At 40.1% G+C, this 18803-nt stretch overlaps 1 protein-coding gene across 1 annotated transcript; it reads left to right on the top strand.

Annotated features, from left to right (window-relative positions):
- Positions 1-285: 285 nt before the first annotated feature.
- Positions 286-1788, top strand: LOC108148854 (uridine diphosphate glucose pyrophosphatase NUDT14). Its single transcript, XM_017276143.2, has 2 exons — positions 286-739; positions 1281-1788. Exons 1-2 carry the CDS (start codon positions 336-338, stop codon positions 1513-1515), a joined length of 639 nt encoding a protein of 212 aa, XP_017131632.1. The 5' UTR covers positions 286-335; the 3' UTR covers positions 1516-1788.
- The last annotated feature ends 17015 nt before the right edge of the window (positions 1789-18803 follow it).

Genomic DNA, 18803 nt, shown 5'->3' on the forward strand with positions numbered 1-18803 from the left:
GCATCAATGACAAACTGTATATCAATTTCAATTTATGTAAACTAAGATAATCAGATTTTCAGCCAAAGTAAAACTTTTATTGTTTCTATTTTGGCTTTTATTAAAAGATATCATTTATGTAAAAGGTATTTAAAACAAATGCTGATCTCACGAGCAAGTCAATAGTAACTTATAACGAACTTTTCGAATTCGAAATGTGTGACCGTTGTCTGAATGGCTAAAAATGTCAAAAAAGCTTCATTGACAACAAAAGCTACCACCTGATTCTGGTTCCCCATCGCCGGCTGGAGCTTTCCCAGTCAGCTGTTGTCAGTGCCCCACGACGACTTTTCAGCATGGAAAACGTATCCAAGATCTGGCTGGGACCCCTGCCCGCGGACTCGCCCTATGTGAAGCCATTCCGGCTGTACTACGTCCAGAATGGCGTGGAGAAGAACTGGGATCTGCTGAAGGTCCACGACAGCGTAGCCATCATACTGTACAACACGACGCGCCAGAAGCTGGTGCTGGTCCGCCAGTTCCGACCCGCCGTCTACCACGGGATCATCTCCAGTGCACAGGGCAACTTCGATAAGGTGAACCTCGAGGAGTACCCGCCCGCCATCGGGGTCACCTTGGAGCTGTGTGCCGGGATCGTGGACAAGTCCAAGAGCTGGGTGGAGATCGCCCGCGAGGAGGTGCTGGAGGAGTGTGGCTACGACGTCCCAGTGGTACGCATCGAGGAGGTCATGGTCTACCGGTGAGTGGGTGTGGGTTCAGATTGGTTACCATACATCCGAGAATTGAAAAACTTAAAAAATACTATTGATAACTTTATACCTGTTTAGCCAATTTTGTGTTTCAATAATTATTTTTCAAGGTTATATTATTTAGGGCTGTAAAATACTAAAACTGAATTCCTATGACATTTCTAACACTTTACTAATAAAGTCTTAGCAGTGAATTGTTTGCAGCTAGTTAATTGATTTTTCCACTACCTCCTTAACAGCAGACCAAACGCTAATAAATTGTTAGTTAGGTAAACATTTTTTGGTTTAAGAAACCTATAATTTTTTATTAAAACATGTACTATCGAAGAAGTTACTAAAATTAATCGTTAACTGAAAATAAGTTTAATTTAAGATAGCACCTATCAGCATTAAAGCAAGATTAGGTAGACTAACAATAAAAAAGGGTGAACTATAACTATTTACTTAATGTAGGTTTTATTTGTTATGCTATATATAGTATCTATATCTTATCCCCTAATAACTCTTTATTATTGCCACTAATTCTTACAGATCTGGTGTTGGCTCATCGGGTGCCAAGCAAATCATGTACTACTGCGAGGTGACCGATGCGGACAAGGCCACCAGTGGCGGCGGCGTGGAGGACGAGATCATCGAGGTGGTGGAGCTGTCCCTGGAGGAGGCGAAGCGCATGATCCAGCAGGGAGCGGTGAACAACAGCCCGCCCAGCTGCCTCATGGGCCTGATGTGGTTCTTCGCCAACAGGGCACCCAGTGCCAGCACCTAGTGGTGATCGCTGCCGGTGATTCAGAGATACTGAGATAAGCGGCGGCCGTGATAAGATGATAGGATGATAAAATGAGCGGTGCCTTACTAACTCGTATTCGCCAAAACAAGAATTCAAATGCTTTCCAACCGAGAACATTGTGAGTGCGCCCAGCGCATACGATAATACCGAAATTCCCGTGCCTGTCGAGGCTTACCTTATGATATGATATGATATGATATGATATGCACTATGTAATATGTAATAAACCCTGGCCAGCTGTCCGCTCATGAATTCGGTCAAGACGTCTCCCACTTCCACTTTAACGGCCACTCCACTCCACTCCACTCCACTCCACTTCCATTTCCATTTCCATTTCCACTCCCACCGCGGCAGCCAAGTGCATAAATCGCCTATAAATCAAAATGCCGCAAGACGCTGCTGCTGCAGAAGCTCCAAACGGGTTCCGCTTTTCTCCGATCCGATCCCATCCCATCCTATCCGATGCGGTGCGATGCGATGGGACCTGGGTCTTGGGACCACATCGCATCCCATCCCATCCCATCCCAATCCCGAACCATCCAAACCGAGGCTGTGTGCCGTTTTTGGGCCCCTGTCAGGCAGCGTGTTGCTGGGATCAGGTTACTTATTTATACACGGCCAGGGACTTTAGCTTCCATGCCCGCTCCTGGTCCGCCCGATCACAGAGAAAGAAATATCACTTTTGGGGTCATATCAACATATGTAAATTCTATATTTTATTCTCTACCCTTTTTAAAATGTTAATTGCAATTTTAATAAGAGCAAATATTACGCTTACCATTCCCAACTGGTTTTAATTTTATTTCAATAAATAATTGATAATATATACTATTTCAAATGTTTTATATAAATTGATGCTGTATAGTCCATTTTTGTTTAACACTATGTGTAAAACATCGTTTTATAATTTTCAAAAGAAAATCTATGAGATTAGAATTATTAGTTAGCTCTCATTAACAAGACAAATTCGCAATCCATGACGATACTTAAAAAAAAATGTATCTGTAAATTATTTCAAAAACATCTTTAATAGTCAATGTTTTAATAACATAAAATGTTAATTTTCTTGTATGGTTTTATTTTTAATTTTGTACTTTAATGATATAATCTAGTGTAGTAGTAGCTGCAAAAAATTGTGAACTAAACTTGTTATATATCATGAAATTATTTTCCGTGTACCTGCATCTATCCATCCTCTAGTTTTCCGATTCATCCTCCATTGCCATCCATCCAGGTTCAGCGGTCATAGCGCGCGGTGGCGTGGAAATTTATTTACCCCAAAGCCATGATTTGGCAATATTTCAACATTGTAATAGAATTTCTTTCAGCCTTTTAAAACTTGACTTCCTTTTCGGCGACTGCCCCTGCTCCTGCTCCTGCTCCCAAAATCCCCCCCCTTCCAGATCCACCCCCGCATCCTTCGCATGTGCGTGCATTCGATTTGCCGCTGATAATCAAGGCCGGTTCTTTGTTGTTGTCTGCTGTTCGCTTGCGTGTTAACCTCATGTAAATTATGGTCCCGAGGCGGAGGAGCCGTCGGCAGCAGAGTCAAAAAAAATGCGAGTGTTGAAATTATATTTAATTTGCATATGTTGGCGGACGTCTGAGTGGACTGAGGAGCGCTGTCCAGGAGGCCCCCTTGAGGGACTCAAGGATGCAAATGAGTTGGGGGAGTTGCACGTGGATCAGGTGTAATGTCGACAAGAGGGATTTGTCACGGAAGCATTGGCTCTCAGTAGTTCTCTGAATGGTTATGGTAAAGCTATGAAAACAAAAAAAAATGTTATTCAAGGAATAACGTTATGGAAATAATACATTTCCCTTTTCATAATCACTTGTACAATGCCTAATATATTTAAAATACAAAAGGTAATTGTTTTAAATGTAAAAATATTTTTTTCAACAAAGTTTTTAAACTTAAACTTAAACTTGTTAACTCACATTATTCAATTATTATTATACGATTTTGATTTTACATTATCATTTTTTAATTTGTAGATTTATACTTCTTTTTATTTTCCATAGTTTTGTGAATGGCTTTGAAAATAAGCGTTTTGGAAAGGGAAAATTTAACTTTTATTTTTAATTTATAACATTAAAAAGAACGGCCAGATTTTCGAAACTGTCAATCAATAAGTTTATACAAAATAACTTTTGTATAACTTTGTATAACTTTTTTGGAACTTAATTTCGCTTTGCGATGCATAACAATGTGCAATTTTAATATCATTTTTATGTTGTGTTTACCGTATGTTCTTTATGACTTTCTAGTCTCAAGTCAAGAAGACATTTTAGCAAGCCAACTTTTATCCAATCGATATAAATTGATTGTGAAAGCTGTGAAAAACATGAATTGATTGTGGTTACAGTTCCCTTGAAACCTCTAATGAATGAAAGCGGTTTGCTTTTGCGTTAATTTAATGACAGTTGCGTATTCCAGAGCGATTTCTTTTGATTTGTGTGGCGACAGTTTCGCAGCAGCAATTGCAGTTGGAGTTGCTTCCTCATCACACTGAAACCCATCTGTCGCCTGTCACCTGCTCCCATTTGAAGTGGTGGCTGCTGCTCCCCAAGGTGCAAATCGAAGCCAACGAAGCCAACTGATTGCCTTTTTGCCTTTCCACACAGAGAAATTAAATTCATTTTATTTTGATTTCTAAAGTACATTTAAGCCAGTTAGAGCTTTACAAAAAAAATATTTTAGAACTTATCTCTTTAAAATATATTATAGCAAAATATATATCTGCCATTTATCATGTGTTTTGTTACACTACAAAAATGTTGCTTTCAACACAGATGACCAAAATGTTTTCTTTTTTAAATAAATTATACGTTTGTTTTGTTCGAATTCATCGCAGTTCTTTGCCGTGTGGCTTTACCTTTTGGCTTGGCTCAGTTGCGCAAGTCCAAAGTATAGAATTGCAATTATTTCATAATCACGTCCCAATTTATGTGCTGCCGGAGCAGCGGCGGCGGCGGCGATAGGCCAGAGATTGCCATTTCGAATCAAAGCTTCTTTCTATTCCTGTGGACCGAACTGACCTCCAGTGGCTCAATGACTCCGTGGCTCCGTGGCTCTGTGGCTCAGTGGCTCAGTGGCTATAACTCCGAGCTCTGGCCTCTGAGAACCCAATCGCAATCGCAAAATGGCGTCCGCACACGAACGGGAGCGAAAAGTTTCTGGCGGAGATCGGGGGCTTGTGGGATCTGCGGCTGGGGGGAGGTTCCAATTCTGGGATGGGAAGACGGAAGATCAAGAAATCGCGATCATGAGCTCGGTTTCCAGTGCGCATGCGAAAATTAAGTGCAGCCAGCAACAATCATAACAACAACAGCAAAATTACCTGTAAAACAGTTATGGTTTTTGTTGTTGCTGCTGCTGTGGAGCAATAATGAAATTTTTTATCGGATTTGATTATAAGTTGCCCGGGCTACGTCCCGGCCACCCCGCCGCCGTAATCTGCCAATAAGAAGAAAAGTTAGCGAGGTAGGTGCACTGGGAAAAAGTTGAAGTAGCTTTTTTCACTTTTATATAATAATACAAATTATTAATGGTTAATGACTCAAATACTTTTATTCAAAAATTATTAATTTATTTTTGTGTGTTAGGAAAAACAAAAGTATTCAAGGTTATATTCAAGTCCAATAAATCTGTTTAAATTTGTACAACAACATAGATTATGTAAGTTATTTTTTTTTAAATTAGATTTGGTTTTTATTTTGCAATGCCTTGGTTATATATGGCAGTTGCCTTTTAGTCAGTAAGCTAAACAGACCTGCTAAGCAAGAACCTACCATTTTCTTGTAGTGTTTCTTGCTGGTAGCTGCCTAGCAGGGAATGGTATTGGGTTGGAAGTCCGCGAAGATTTGGAGGGGAACTATGTAGCCGCCGCTCATTGATTCCGCCTGCCGTCCATTGGCCGTTGTCCGTCGTGATGCACTTTAATGAAATGAAATCTTATACTATCATGAGGCGCATGAACTGTAAAGCCGCAGCTGAAGCTGATGCTGAAGCCGAAGCTAAAGCCAAAACCAAAACCAAAGACTCCGAACTGCAGTCCAAGTCCGCAGCTTTGGCCACTCAAAATGTATAATTATCTGGCGGTTTTATCCGTTTGCCAATATTAAATTTCTCATCACGCCCAGAGAGAGGAAAATGCAGTTGCAGTGGCTGCAGTGCTCCCGAAGCTGCCGCTTCACTTGGGTTGGTTCTTGATTCGGGAGGCAGGTGGTCGGTGGGAGGTGGGCAGGAGGCATTGGAGGAGGGGATGTCCCGCTTCATGGGCACGGGCGCCGTCAAACAATTAATAAAAGGCCAAATGTCTGCAATGAAATTTATGCGGCTGCCTTTTGCCATCGAGTTATATATAGGCTTCGGATTTCGGATTTCGGATTTCGGTCTGGGGTTTTTGCTTTTCCGCTCCTGACGCGGCACTGGCCAAAAGGAAAAGGCTTTGACTGCGGCTTTACCGTTTTAATGCTCGACTCGCCTCGAGTCGACGGACTTTCTAAAATCGATGCCACCGACTTCGGGGTCGAGGGCTTCTTGGGGCGTTGTTCCTGCACCTTGCTCTCTGGGGCTCCGATCCGGAGATATGTGCTCCGCAAGGTGCGGCATCCATCCGACAGATTGGGCACAAGAACGGTCATAAATGTGTGTCAAGTGGCCATACAATGGCAACAGCTAGCGGACATAATTATGGTTATTAGCCACGATTCAGTTTAGAATACGTAATTAATCAAACTCAGTTTGCACAGCAGTTGGGAAGGCGCAGCTTGCTATTTGAATTTGGTTGTAAAACTAGCCAATAAATAGGTTAGGCAATCAAAGTTAGAGTGGTAAGTATTTTGTTCATAGAACAAAAAGCAATTTTATAATTAACATTGAAATAAATTACAAACTTTAATTGCTTGGCTTTAAAGTTTTAGCCGTATACAGGCATATAAAAATTTTAGGCTAAGTTTGTGTTCTAAGTCATTTGATTAAAGATCATACTAATTATAAATTTTAGATGAAAACTGTGATTTGAAAATTGAAATTTATTTATTCCTAAGGGGGTTTTTAGTTTCAGTTTTAAAAAAATTTGCCAATTTAAGTTCTTAATTGTATTATAAATTTTATTGTTTACCAAAAGCTTAGCCCTGAAACCAATCCATTGGCCACTAACCTTTAAATATTGATCCATTTCCCAGACTCCATATCACCGGGTGACGGAAAAATTCGGCAATGCTGTTAAGTGTTTTGCACGTGTTGCCATTTTAATTGCCTGCAAAGTGGCAACAAATATTTTTGGCCAAATGCGTATAATTGAAATTAAGTCATAAATGGCTAAAAATGCCGACCAAGCGCGGCACATTGGACATGGCTAGCAAATACTAATGAAGCCGGGCCAAGTCGGGCCAGATGGCGAAAAAATTTCACACTCCTTGCCTTGATTTATGACAGTCCGACATAGCACATAGCACACAACATAGCGCACAACATAGCACGAACAACCTCCGTGGAAGGAAACCCGTCGTCCAGTGGCTCCCAAACTGCTGCACCTGCCCAACTGATTGATTTGCGGGCTTTTGCCTTTGGCTGCACTCGCTTTAATTACGCGCACTTTTCGGCCTCCCAATTGGAGTTCTCTTTACTTTCCAGTTCAATTTTCTCGGTTTCTCTTTTCCTGCTCTTAAACTGAACATCTCTTTTGCCGGAGGCCCTCTCTTAAGCACTCGTTAGAGCCGACTTAGATATGTGTGCTCCGCCCCCTTGGAGCGGAAATCGAGAAACCACAAAGCACAAACCACAGAGCGCTAAAAATCCACAAAGAAAGTGCCAAAATGGGGCGATACGAATTTACTTTGCCATTGGGCTTTAATTAGTACATTCAAGTTAAACTACCCGTGGAAGATGTGACTCATTGAACAGCCTCCTGTGTGGTCCGAAATGGGAAAGTTAATCAACAATGTCTGGGTTTTAATTAACAAGGTTTCTCTAGTCCTTATAAAGACATCTTTGATGGATTAACCCTTTAATAACCGCAGCCTTATTATAATTTTCCATTTTGGTTTAATAAAAGAACAAACGCTGTAGATACTTAAAAAATATAAAATAATTCAACTCATCTCTTTTTATGTGGACAAACTGAATTGAGATCAAGAGCTAAATATCTTAAGTACAAAAAGTTGTGAAATTCAAAGGTCTGGAATTTTACAATAAATTGTGAAATAAATAAATAAATATTTCTGGCTATAAGCTTTTATCATTTTAATTGTTGAGTGCTTTAACTATTGTTATTTTTATTCAGGAAAAAATTGAAGCTGTAACTAATTACTACACTTTCAATTGAAAACTATTTACAACACAAGGATTTCACCGATAAGAAACCTATTTATTTTGTAGAAATTCTTTCAAATTAATCACATGAGGATTCAAGGGGTTAACAAGCCGCCAGAAGGAGCGACCACACAATTAAAAATCATTTGCATATCAAACAATAAAACAAGCACTCCAACAAGAACCGCAGCAGATTCATCGATGACTAAGGATGGCTGGGAAGTCGGCGAGGAAAAAGTGAAACTCGGCCTGATCTGGCTGATATGATAAGCCGGAGGGAAGGCCGCCTGCACGGACACACACACACACACACACACACACAAGTAATGGCGCATTAAAAGTCAAAGTCAAAATCAACAAAGCACCGAGATGGCCTAAACAAGATCCTGATAAAGAACCAATACCAATCATGATGCGGAGATGGGGAAACGGGGATTGGGGATTGGGGACCCCGGCAGCTGCCACCGGCGACGTCCGGCGATTCGGATTCGGATTGGGATTGGTATTGGGATTCGACCATCTCGACGACAACGTTGACCGCAACAACTTTGTTGCCGCTCGCGAGTTGTTGAACTTAACGCGAAATCTTTCCGTCTGGGAAATTAACTACAGTCAAGCTTCAGAAACTGTAAAGAAAGATATGTAAAATCTGTAATATCCTAAATTGTCAGCTTTATATGATATTGTTTAATCAAATAAAAATCTTAAGCATTCATTTATCCTTTTGTAGATCTTAGTTGTAATTTATACTCCGAGTTTTTGTCATATTTTCTATAATACTAATTGAAAAATTTAAATTTTAATAATTTTGCTTACCTAATCCAAATCCTATTAAAATTTTGCAAAATTATCATTCATACGTTGTTAAATAATTATAAACTGCCTTTCTGATTGACAAAACTGAAATTTCTTGTTAAAATAGACCTAGTAAATTGGCTACCTCCATTAAGATTCTACTTTCGGTTGTTTCTACTGTCTATGAAAATAAAAAAAAAAAATAAGAATATCTCCTAAACGGCAGCACATTTCGGCTGGGGCTAACTTCCACTTCCAAGTCTGGGAATGTCTGAGACTTCGTATGCATTTTGAAGGAGCTGAGTTGATCTGAGGTGAGCTGAGCTGAACGGACAGCGATCGTTGGTTCTGGTCGGTTCGGCTGGGTTATCTGATTTTAATTAAACGGCATCGCATAATAAATTATCTTCATTAGGGTTGCTGGGGGAATCGCTGGGATCCCGATACCGGAGCCGAAACGAAATGAAACAGAACCGAGTTCGAGTTTGAGTTCGAGACAGAGTCCGAGGCCTGACGAAATCGTTCCACTGGCCGAGCAACCTCCCTAGTTGTACGCTCCTGGCCCCCGGGATTCCCCTAGCAACCCCAATCCTATATGGTCATAAATCAAAACAAACGCATCCAGCGTTGCAGTGCGTGTGTTCCACTCCTAGTCGCTCCCCTTTGGCCATCGATCCGCCATGGGCTCATGTTCATTAATGAAAAACCGGACCAACTGTCAAACAGAATCTGCAAATCATTCGACGCGACGGCTGTGCGCCGTTGACAGTTGGAAAAGCGCTGCCGCTGAGCCCGGGAAAAATCAACACATGCTAGATAATAAAAAAAATAATAGAATAAAGGAAACTTGAAAGAAAAAGTGCACACGATTGAGCAGCTTATTGAGAATGGACGAAGATTGAATGTGCTTTCGAATTTAAGGAATTCATCTAACTTTAAAACACTATTTTTATTAACGTTTAATAATATTAATATGAATTTATAAACTAAATCTTGAAGATTTGTTTACAGCTTTAAAATGTTGTTCTTAAATAGGTAGAACATTTTAAAGGCAATTTTCAGGGCTTTCTTTCTTTCTTTTAAATGAATTACCTTTTTTAATGCCATCAAAACGTTTGTTCTAAAGTAGGCTTATAAATTTCTGTAACAAATTTCTTTTTAAAACTTTCTTTTAGCAGTTTTATCAAAAGTCTTATTTTATACAAAGTTCCCAAAATAAAATTCTTATCACAGATTACTTGTATTTCCTTAAATAGGAATAATTTGTACAAATCATGTTGTTAGTGAAAACTTTTGACAATACTCTTTTGTATCCTCAAGTATAATGAGTGGTGAGCCGGCTTAATCTTCCAGATCGGATATCTTTTCGTAGAATAGTGCTTAGCATTCGAACAAGCTGATCTAACCCTGTGATGAGAGTATGAGGGTATGTGGAATCAATCGAGAGGAGATTTAACTGGAAGTGGAGCACAAACCGGTTGCACATGGTCAACTAATTGACGAGTTGCGTACCTCAAATGTGCAGCTAACACGCACACAGGTGCGTGCCCCTTGAGGAGCATCCAGCCGTGGATGTGTGGGTATTTTTATAATTTTTTTTTTATTTGTATATTTCTTTTTTTTTGTTGTTGTGTCTTTTCCATCATCCTTAATGGCAGCCAAAGGAAGCGCATGTACATGTCCATGTAGCGCTTAATGATCTTGAAATCGAAGTTGCATTAGCATTGAATGTGCGCATGCGCAGCAGTCGCAAAATGATTCAATTATTTGTAGGCATTCGAGAGATGAAGCGGCAACAACAAATTATGAATAATCGGGTTCATTAATCAAGTGTTAATCTTCATGCATGGGCATGGGCCGCATTACAAGCCGAACAGCAGAAATAATAGGAGATACAAGACCGAAATCCAACCCAAAACAGACTCCAGCCTCCAGCCTCCGAGCCAAAATCTCTAATTTATTGCCTTCCGAGCATTTGGCTAATGAAGACATAAAAACCGCAATCAAATTAAATATTTTTCTTCATGGGAACAAAATGTAAACGGGGCGCGCATTACTCATCTAACTTCTTGGTTGGGCCACAAATTGTTTCGGCCTAATATAACCTTGTCTGGCCACCAAGTGGAACTAAAGAGTTTGGCGCCCTTTAAACCCTTTGTCTCAAATCGAATCGAAGGCAGAATTTAATCTCACACTCTTTTCCTAGGTGGAAGTTCAATGATTTTCTGGTCCAAATTCCAATTTGTGCTCATATTTTAATTAAGAATTTAGAATAAAATGTTGAACACCCGATTGGAAGCGTAAAATTTAAATTTCTAAATTGGGGATTGAAAAAGAATGAAGTTGTTTGGGGGATACATTTTCATATATGTTTATAATAGGTCTTGAAATTTTTGGTTTGCTTAACTAATTTTCAGAAATAACGTTTCAACTTTGTTCTCCTGAATAAAAACCAAAATGAAATGAATTAAAATCAGTACCAAAGAAATAGTTTTAAAATACCTTGACAAAAACTGGACTAATTTAAGAAAGTTCGTAAGAGAATTGTACACTTTCATTAATCGTAAAAGAAAACGACGACTCTCATTAGTTTTTTTTTAATCCAAAACTTCATATCTTTGACCCGAATTTCGCAGCTTAAAAACCGGAGTTAAGTTCCAATCAAATGCAAATGCTCTGAGCAAAATGTGAACAAAAGAAACCAAAAGCAGGAAAACTCTCGAAAATTGCAGAGCTAAAGCCAACGAGCCACGCCCCCTTTAAGCCGGGCTTCCTCATTTCACATAAGTCAAACAAAATGCGCCCTTTTGGTCGAAGACTTCGCCTCCAGATTATGGCTCACCTTATTAAGGCCGCATAAACCCAAATTAAATTGTCGAATTAAGGCAACATTTAACGGCGGACCACGAAGCTGGCGACGCAAAGGGAACACGTTATAAATTTAAATTAAAACATATACAATAAAATGTAAATCTCGCGAAATAATAAACGTCTGCGCAGCGACTCTAAATGATGTAAAGCCCGCACATTTATATAGCATGTCCGTCCATGGATACCGGCTAAGTGTACGTATAATGCGTGGCGGGGATCAACATGGCCACAATTTGCTGCTCTTGTTGTTGCCACAAATTATATGGTTGGCCCAAAACTTGCGAATTATGTACGGGGCTCGTGTACGGTGAAATATGAATTACACGCACTGCGGCAAGGGAGTCGAGGATTGAGGAATCTTGGTCGGGCAAGAAATTAAGTTAAAAATAAAACTCAAGTTGAAGACCAACTCGAAAGGTAACAAAAAACATGCAGGCCACAACTACTGTAGGTAAACACAAACAATAACAAAAACACGCCAGTAACATCCAAAAAAAATGTACAAGTCACTGGCACTCACACATATGGACTGGTGAACTGGTGGACTGGTGGACTTGTGGTCTTGGGGCAGGGCTGCAGAGCAAGTTTGGAGAAGAAGGCCTGGAAGGAGTATAAAAAATCAAATTAAACTTCTTACGGATCCCGCTCGGGGTCTTCGAGAAAACATAAAGCTCCCAAAGTCCGAGAACCAGAGCATAGTAAACACAAAAAACCCAAAGCATACACACGTGAGGCTTAAAATCGAGGCTTTGTTCGTTCTAGAGATGGCTTCGTGCCTATGAGAAAAATCATGCCTCATATAACAACTTTTTTTTAAAATCAAGCTGTTTATGGTTAAAATAATTAAGTAGTCGGATAATCTCATATTATTTGATTTGCAAACTGATATCACAATTACCAAACAAATGTTGAATTGAATCTAATGTTTTTAGATACGACAAATCTAAGTCGGCTTAACATTTTTAATGCCCTCATTAATTTTTTTTTCATGTGTTTACTACATTTATAATCTTAAACTGACTCCTGAATTAAAGTACTTTTTAACTATAAACCAATAGCATTTAATATGGGTAAGTTGACAGTAACTTGTGGTTAATTTCCATATGGTCTCCTCTCTTACCTAACAAGTTTTTCAAACTTTTCAAGCTGCCATACACGTTGTCATCCCCATGCTGAGTCCCAGCGAAGCGCATAATCCAAAGAACCCAAAGGGGCTCCAAAGAAACATTTGTGAGTCGAGCAAATAACACTTTATTTCATTCATTTAACAGGTTTCATTTATGAGCGGCCAACAACACCAACAGGCAGTTCGTCAGTCAGTCAGTCAGTCAGTCAGCGTCAGCCTCCGATTCCGATTCCGATTCCTACTTCTCCTCCAAGTCCACCTCCACCTCCATCTTCATCTTCAAACTCCAAACTCCAGTGGTCAGCGCGATTCAGCCCGGCTGCTGCAGCCCAAGTTGGCGATAGAGCTCGGAGTCAGTGCCAGACTAGGTAATGTTCCCACGAAACAGGTTGTGGGTCCAACTCGGTCCGCGGTCCGCGGTCCGCAGTCCTGCAAACGTCGGAACCCGGGGCAGCGGCTCAAGCCCAATCTGAAGCTGAAGCTGATGCTGAAGCCGATGCTGATGCCGATGCTGCCGCTGAAGTGTTGCAGCTTCGTGCATGGCCGAGAGCTATGGGCCAACGCCACTCTGGGCTGGGCTCGCTTCTTTTGGTTTACAGGGTACTCACGGGGATGTGCATATCATATGAATGAACTTAAGTGCAACAGACAAAAATTATTAGGCTTTCAACTATTTCTAATAAAGATCAGAAACTATCTAAACTGCTAAAAACTGTTAAGAACAAATATTTAAGTAAACTTCCTCATCACAATTGAGGACTAGAACCGTTTGAAACCAATGCATAATCGAAGATTTTGCTTATATTTAGCGTTGGTTATGATATTTCATTGACACAATTTGGATTAAAAAAAAGGTATTTAGGTGTTAGGTAAATAGACAAAAAAAAATGGTGCAGCAAAACTAGTAAGCCAAAATAACAAAATATATTTAATATAAAATGAAATTAAAGGTTTACAAAATTTACAAACAAACAACATTAAAATCAAATATTTTTAAACAGATTATTTAAGAAAGGATGGAATATATCGCCTTACAATACGGCTTTAATTGCAGAAGTCCTTGTCTTTTAAGTTCTGAATATATATTGGCAAATTGAACGATTTAAAGAAAAATATATTGTTGAGTAGCGTTGTTTATATTTTTCTGAATAAAGTACTGAGTATCGGATCGTCGACACCAAATTAATAACGTTCTTGCCTGTTTTTTATTTACAGCTATGTGCGAGCCGCGTCGTCCGTAAGTGTGCGACTATATGGCCATGGGCAAGGCAATGCATCTGCAGAGGAAACTGCAACTGCAACTGCAACTGGAAGTTGGTAGCAGCACCTGGGCTGGGTTTTGGCCAGGCTAGCCGCTCGCACTTACTGCCAATGGCAGCGGCAAATCAAAATCTGTGCACAATTATGGCCTACACATCTGGCTAGCCGGGTCGGAATGGAAAAGAGTGGACTAGAGTGGAGTGGACTGGCCCAGCTCGGTGCTCTATGCTCGTGCTCCTCATAAATATTTAACGAGTTTCATTTTTAGCTAGCATTGTCTGCGGCATTTGCAGCATTCGGCTGACCATTAGAAGATGTGGACGCAGACGCCTCATGAGCTCCCAATTAGTGTTGGATTACATATTTGTAGCCCGATCCTGTGGCATTGTAACCAAATTGGAACATATAAATTATGGACAAATTCGGCGGGAAGCCGAGCCGGATAAATGGTGGGTATTAGTATTAGAGTGTGGCTGATGGGGAAATATAAATTATAAGTTCATTTAAAGCATTAAAATTGGAAATTAAATCACAATGAATCATCAGAAAACGAACGCCGCGCCATTCGATTTAACGCCCCGGAATTGCTGTGAATAAACGAGATATTTCGTCTGGCTGGCGCACATTGTTAGCAAACAAATTTCATTGTACCTGGGAAAACCTATTTGTTGTGCCTTTATACACCTCGGACGTAATCCATCAAAAAGAAAGGGGCTCCGAGGAGCAGCGGGTTGTCCGTCCCTTTGCATCCCACTGCCCATTAATTTATTGTTATTATTACGGTGTGCTGGTAATCAACACGTTCCTTCGATGACCTTGCACTATACGAACATCGATCGTGTGATAAATCGAACGGAAATCATTAATAATCAGGCAAAATCAAAAGCGTTTCTTCGCCTAATGATTGGGATCGCTGCCCGTACCAGATACGAGTACTTATGTAAAACGCTAGCAACAATTTGAATTATGACGATTTAAATGTAGCACCGACAAGAAAGGAAAGCCCGACGAGAGGATGCCCAACCCATAAATAAATGTGCACAGCGGGAAAAGATATAACACACTCGTATAACATTAAATAAGATAGGTAATAAAAATACAAAAAAACAAATACTGAACATTTGATTGTGAATACTCTATATTAAATAGTTTAACTATAAAATTATACTTGTTTAGTAGTGCTAAACAAATACTATATTATACTATACTATAGTATTTGTAATTGGGCGATTCGAATAGGAATGTTCCCAAACCCAAGGCTTGAAAAAATATAAAATAAAATAAACACAATACTATAAAAATTTATTTAGCCAGAAGTTTATCGGGCCTTCTGTTTTTACACCGTTGGCGAACTCATTATTAAAAACTTAAGTTTAGTTAATTTTGATCGGATGTCCATATTCTATTGCCATAGCAACAATCTGAAGTAATTTGTTTAATATAACAAACCGTAGTAAACATATTTTGAAGAGCTAAAAAAATATTTCAAAATTTGATTAAACTCCGAATTGAAGATATTTTCTCTGCAGAAGCCGAATCTTTTGGTTCCCACTCCACGGACGAGTCAATCGGGCTACACTTGACGCTTTTTCTCGAGTGGTCAGCGGGGCGATGAAAGTTCAAATCAAAACGATCGCGAAGCGACTCCATCTGCGGATGAGCCCCACACTGAGACTGATGTAACGCCGGTCTGAAGTATTTGATGGCATCTGGCGCGTCTTCGTTTGGCGTTCCGATGACAGCAAAATTGCAACTTCAGTTGCCCCCACTTGGATCCAAGCGGATCCCGATCCCGGGGCCATTGTTTATCGGTTTTCGCTTTGGCTAAATTATATGGCAGCCGTATAAAAATATCGAGAAATGCATATTTATAAGCAGCCGGAGCAGGCGGAGGCTCCGTATCACGTTTTCATTTGCCAGGGAGCAAGGCAGCGAACATGCGATGACAAAACGACACGAAATCCTTTTTTTTTTCCATTGGCAACCGCTTGTTGCATTGTTGTTGTTGTTGTTGTTGGCCTGTATGACGGGATGCGACGCTTTTGACATGATCGGACATTTTCACAAATACAAAATACAAAATAAGCAGTACAAAAAAAAAAATAAATAAAGGGGGTAAAGAAGGCTCCCATAAAACCAAAGCGCATCAAGTGCAGGTTCCTATCTGCAGTCCCATACCCATTCCGATTCCCATCCCAACTTCGATTCTAAGCTGTCCCTGTTCCTTATTGTTCCTACTTAATGTCTTTAATATTCATGACCAAGCGAAAGTAAGCGACTTTGTCTCGATCGTGTCCAGCAAATCGAAGTCATCGAACGCTGATCGCACAACATCTTGTGTCTCGTATTTGAGGTTGTTTTTGGTGCATGCTTTACGGCAATGCGTGTTTTGGTATCTTTATATTGTCGGGGCACTTTTAGGGTACAGCGGTTTATTTAAGACGTATATATCATCTTGATTTTACAAGTTAATATATTGATTATCGAAATAAGCCATGGCTTAGTTTAAGTGAAATCTTCTACCATTCTTATTATATTGCTTTTAAAAATTAATTTAAATTCATTTGATGGTATTTCTTGATACCTAAGATAGTTTAGCTTAAAGTGTGTGAGGTCAAGTAACCGTTTCTTTCATTATTTAGTAAGGAGTACTTCTACCTTTATTATCACCTTGCCTTTAGGAGTTAATATAAATTCATTTACTATTTCTAGCTCCCTTTTTTCCATTGCCTAGTTAGCTGACTACTTATTTTATTACGAAATGGGAATGTATTTAAAAAATGTTAAGACGTAAGAAGAGTATCTCTTAGCTGCGATTCCATTTCTTCTGGCTGATTAAATCGAACGCGTAATTCAGCTTGGATGGATGTCTTAGTCCCTGTCCTGACACCCAATCCCATGCCTCAAACCCCCAATCCCCTCCAAAAACCTCCATTCGAATGGAGTGTGCCCGTGCATGTTTATGAGCTTTGATGTTTGTATCTGGATGTGTGGGAGTCGGATCGGATCGGCAGTGGATCAGCGATGAAACATAAAACCGTTTATGGGTAAAACTGAAACTTGGGATCTAACAACAGGCTTTTCTCTGTGTATGCGTGTGTGTGGCATACAAAACAGCAGCTGAAATGTCCACTTCCGGTGCATCTGGACATGTGTGAGTGGTGCTGACCAATCGATGCAAGCTCTTTGATTGTTAACGCTTCGGAAACTTTCCAAGAACGCCACTCTTTCGGACGTCCATCAGTTGGTCTCTGGGCTTGGGTTTGGTTTGGGTTTGGCTTGTCCCTCCTCTGTGGCATTTCCTCCGGCCCAACTGCTGTCCGGTGGCCAACAACACACCTTCTGGCGACTGCCAGTTTGGCCGAGAGCCGGCGGTTTGCAGTTGGCGGTTGGCGGACGGCGGCTGGCGACCTGGCCAAGTCACGACTTCGGCAAAACATAAAAATATCGGCGGCAATAAATAATAACAACGATTTTCCAGACTATCTAGCCAGTTCAGCCGGACTCAACGAGCAGATAGGAGGAAGAGCTCTACACAGAAATAAATTGTAATATGACGATGAGATGTTATTCACTTGCAAAAATAAACTATTAAATGAGAACTATATTTCTATTGGTTGTTTAATACTTTTTTTTTTGTTTTATTTGACATTAATGATCATTTAATTTTTTTTCTGTTGAAATTATCAATAAAATTACACCTCATATTTTACTGACAATTAATTTTAAATCATAAATTAATTTTTAGATTTCAATGCTCACTGTCAATATCATAAAATCGACTTTTATGTATTTTAAATGGAAAAATAACCATTTGATTTGGTTAAGAAATTATGATTATTAAAAATACGATTTTGGGGTCTATTAGGAAACAATAGAGCACTATTTAAAAGCTATTGGGTCTCAAATTATATTTTTCTTTGAATGTACCGCTGCAGAGAGGTATGGCGAGTTGTTGGAAAGAGAGGGGGCGACGGTGAGGGACGGGCAGGCTTTATACTACGCCTGTTGTGCCATTTGCATGGCACTCTGGATTTTTATTTATTACACACACACTGCATATGCATGGCCATACAGACACATGTTTTTGGCATTTTATTGCCGCGGCTAATTTGCCATAAAGAAAGCGCCAAAAATTATTTGTTACCAATAATTTTGTTGCCTTTCTTGTTTTGTCGTTGGCTGGACGGGTCTTGAAATATTTTGCATTGAAAATTTGTATCGCGGGCAGCGTGAGAAATTCCCTGCTTTTTGATATTTGAGACCGCACGCAGAGTTTGATGGGGGCGAAGGGGGCGTGGCACACAACACCACCGAATGAGGTGTGAATTATCTGAGGCCAACTCAGAGACGGGGCTCAGATCGGATCGCCTCGGATGTCTCGTATATTCAAATTAAAATACATTTATGCAAATAAATATGGACTGAGACCCGCTGGGCATTTTGACAGTTTTTCGTAGTCTTGGCCATCAAACTGCCGTTAAATGGCGGGTTTATTGAGCCCACTAGGTTGGGCCAACTGCCAAGCGATAATGTCGAGATAATGAGAAGCGCATTTCGAATCTATCTCTGCCAACTTGTTTGGCTAATTCACGACCCATTTGGCCAACGCCGTGGCTGACATTTGTTGCTTGTTTTCCGATTCCAACTGTCACATAAATTTGACCCCGCGACCAAAGGAAACCACCGACCGCCAAATATCAATTAAATCGCTGAATGGCAGATTCTACCACAGCCATCGCCATAGCCATCGCCATCGCCATCGTTTGTGAAAATTTGAATTCCTAATGGCGTTTAGTGTCCAATAATGAGGGACATTTGTTTTATAATTTCATTAGCCGCTTGTCCGCTCTCGACCAGCGCCATAACTTATTATAATTGCCTTTGATTATA

Source organism: Drosophila elegans, unplaced genomic scaffold (genome assembly GCF_018152505.1).
Source record: "Drosophila elegans isolate 14027-0461.03 unplaced genomic scaffold, ASM1815250v1 contig_476, whole genome shotgun sequence".
In the NCBI taxonomy this organism is placed as follows: Eukaryota; Metazoa; Arthropoda; class Insecta; order Diptera; family Drosophilidae; genus Drosophila; species Drosophila elegans.

Bases quoted from the DNA above. Each gene is read 5' to 3' on its own strand.
- LOC108148854 (XM_017276143.2), top strand. From the start codon at position 336: ATGGAAAACGTATCCAAGATCTGGCTGGGACCCCTGCCCGCGGACTCG. The intron at 740-1,280 runs GTGAGTGGGTGT...TAATTCTTACAG, and splicing joins GAGGAGGTCATGGTCTACCG to ATCTGGTGTTGGCTCATCGG.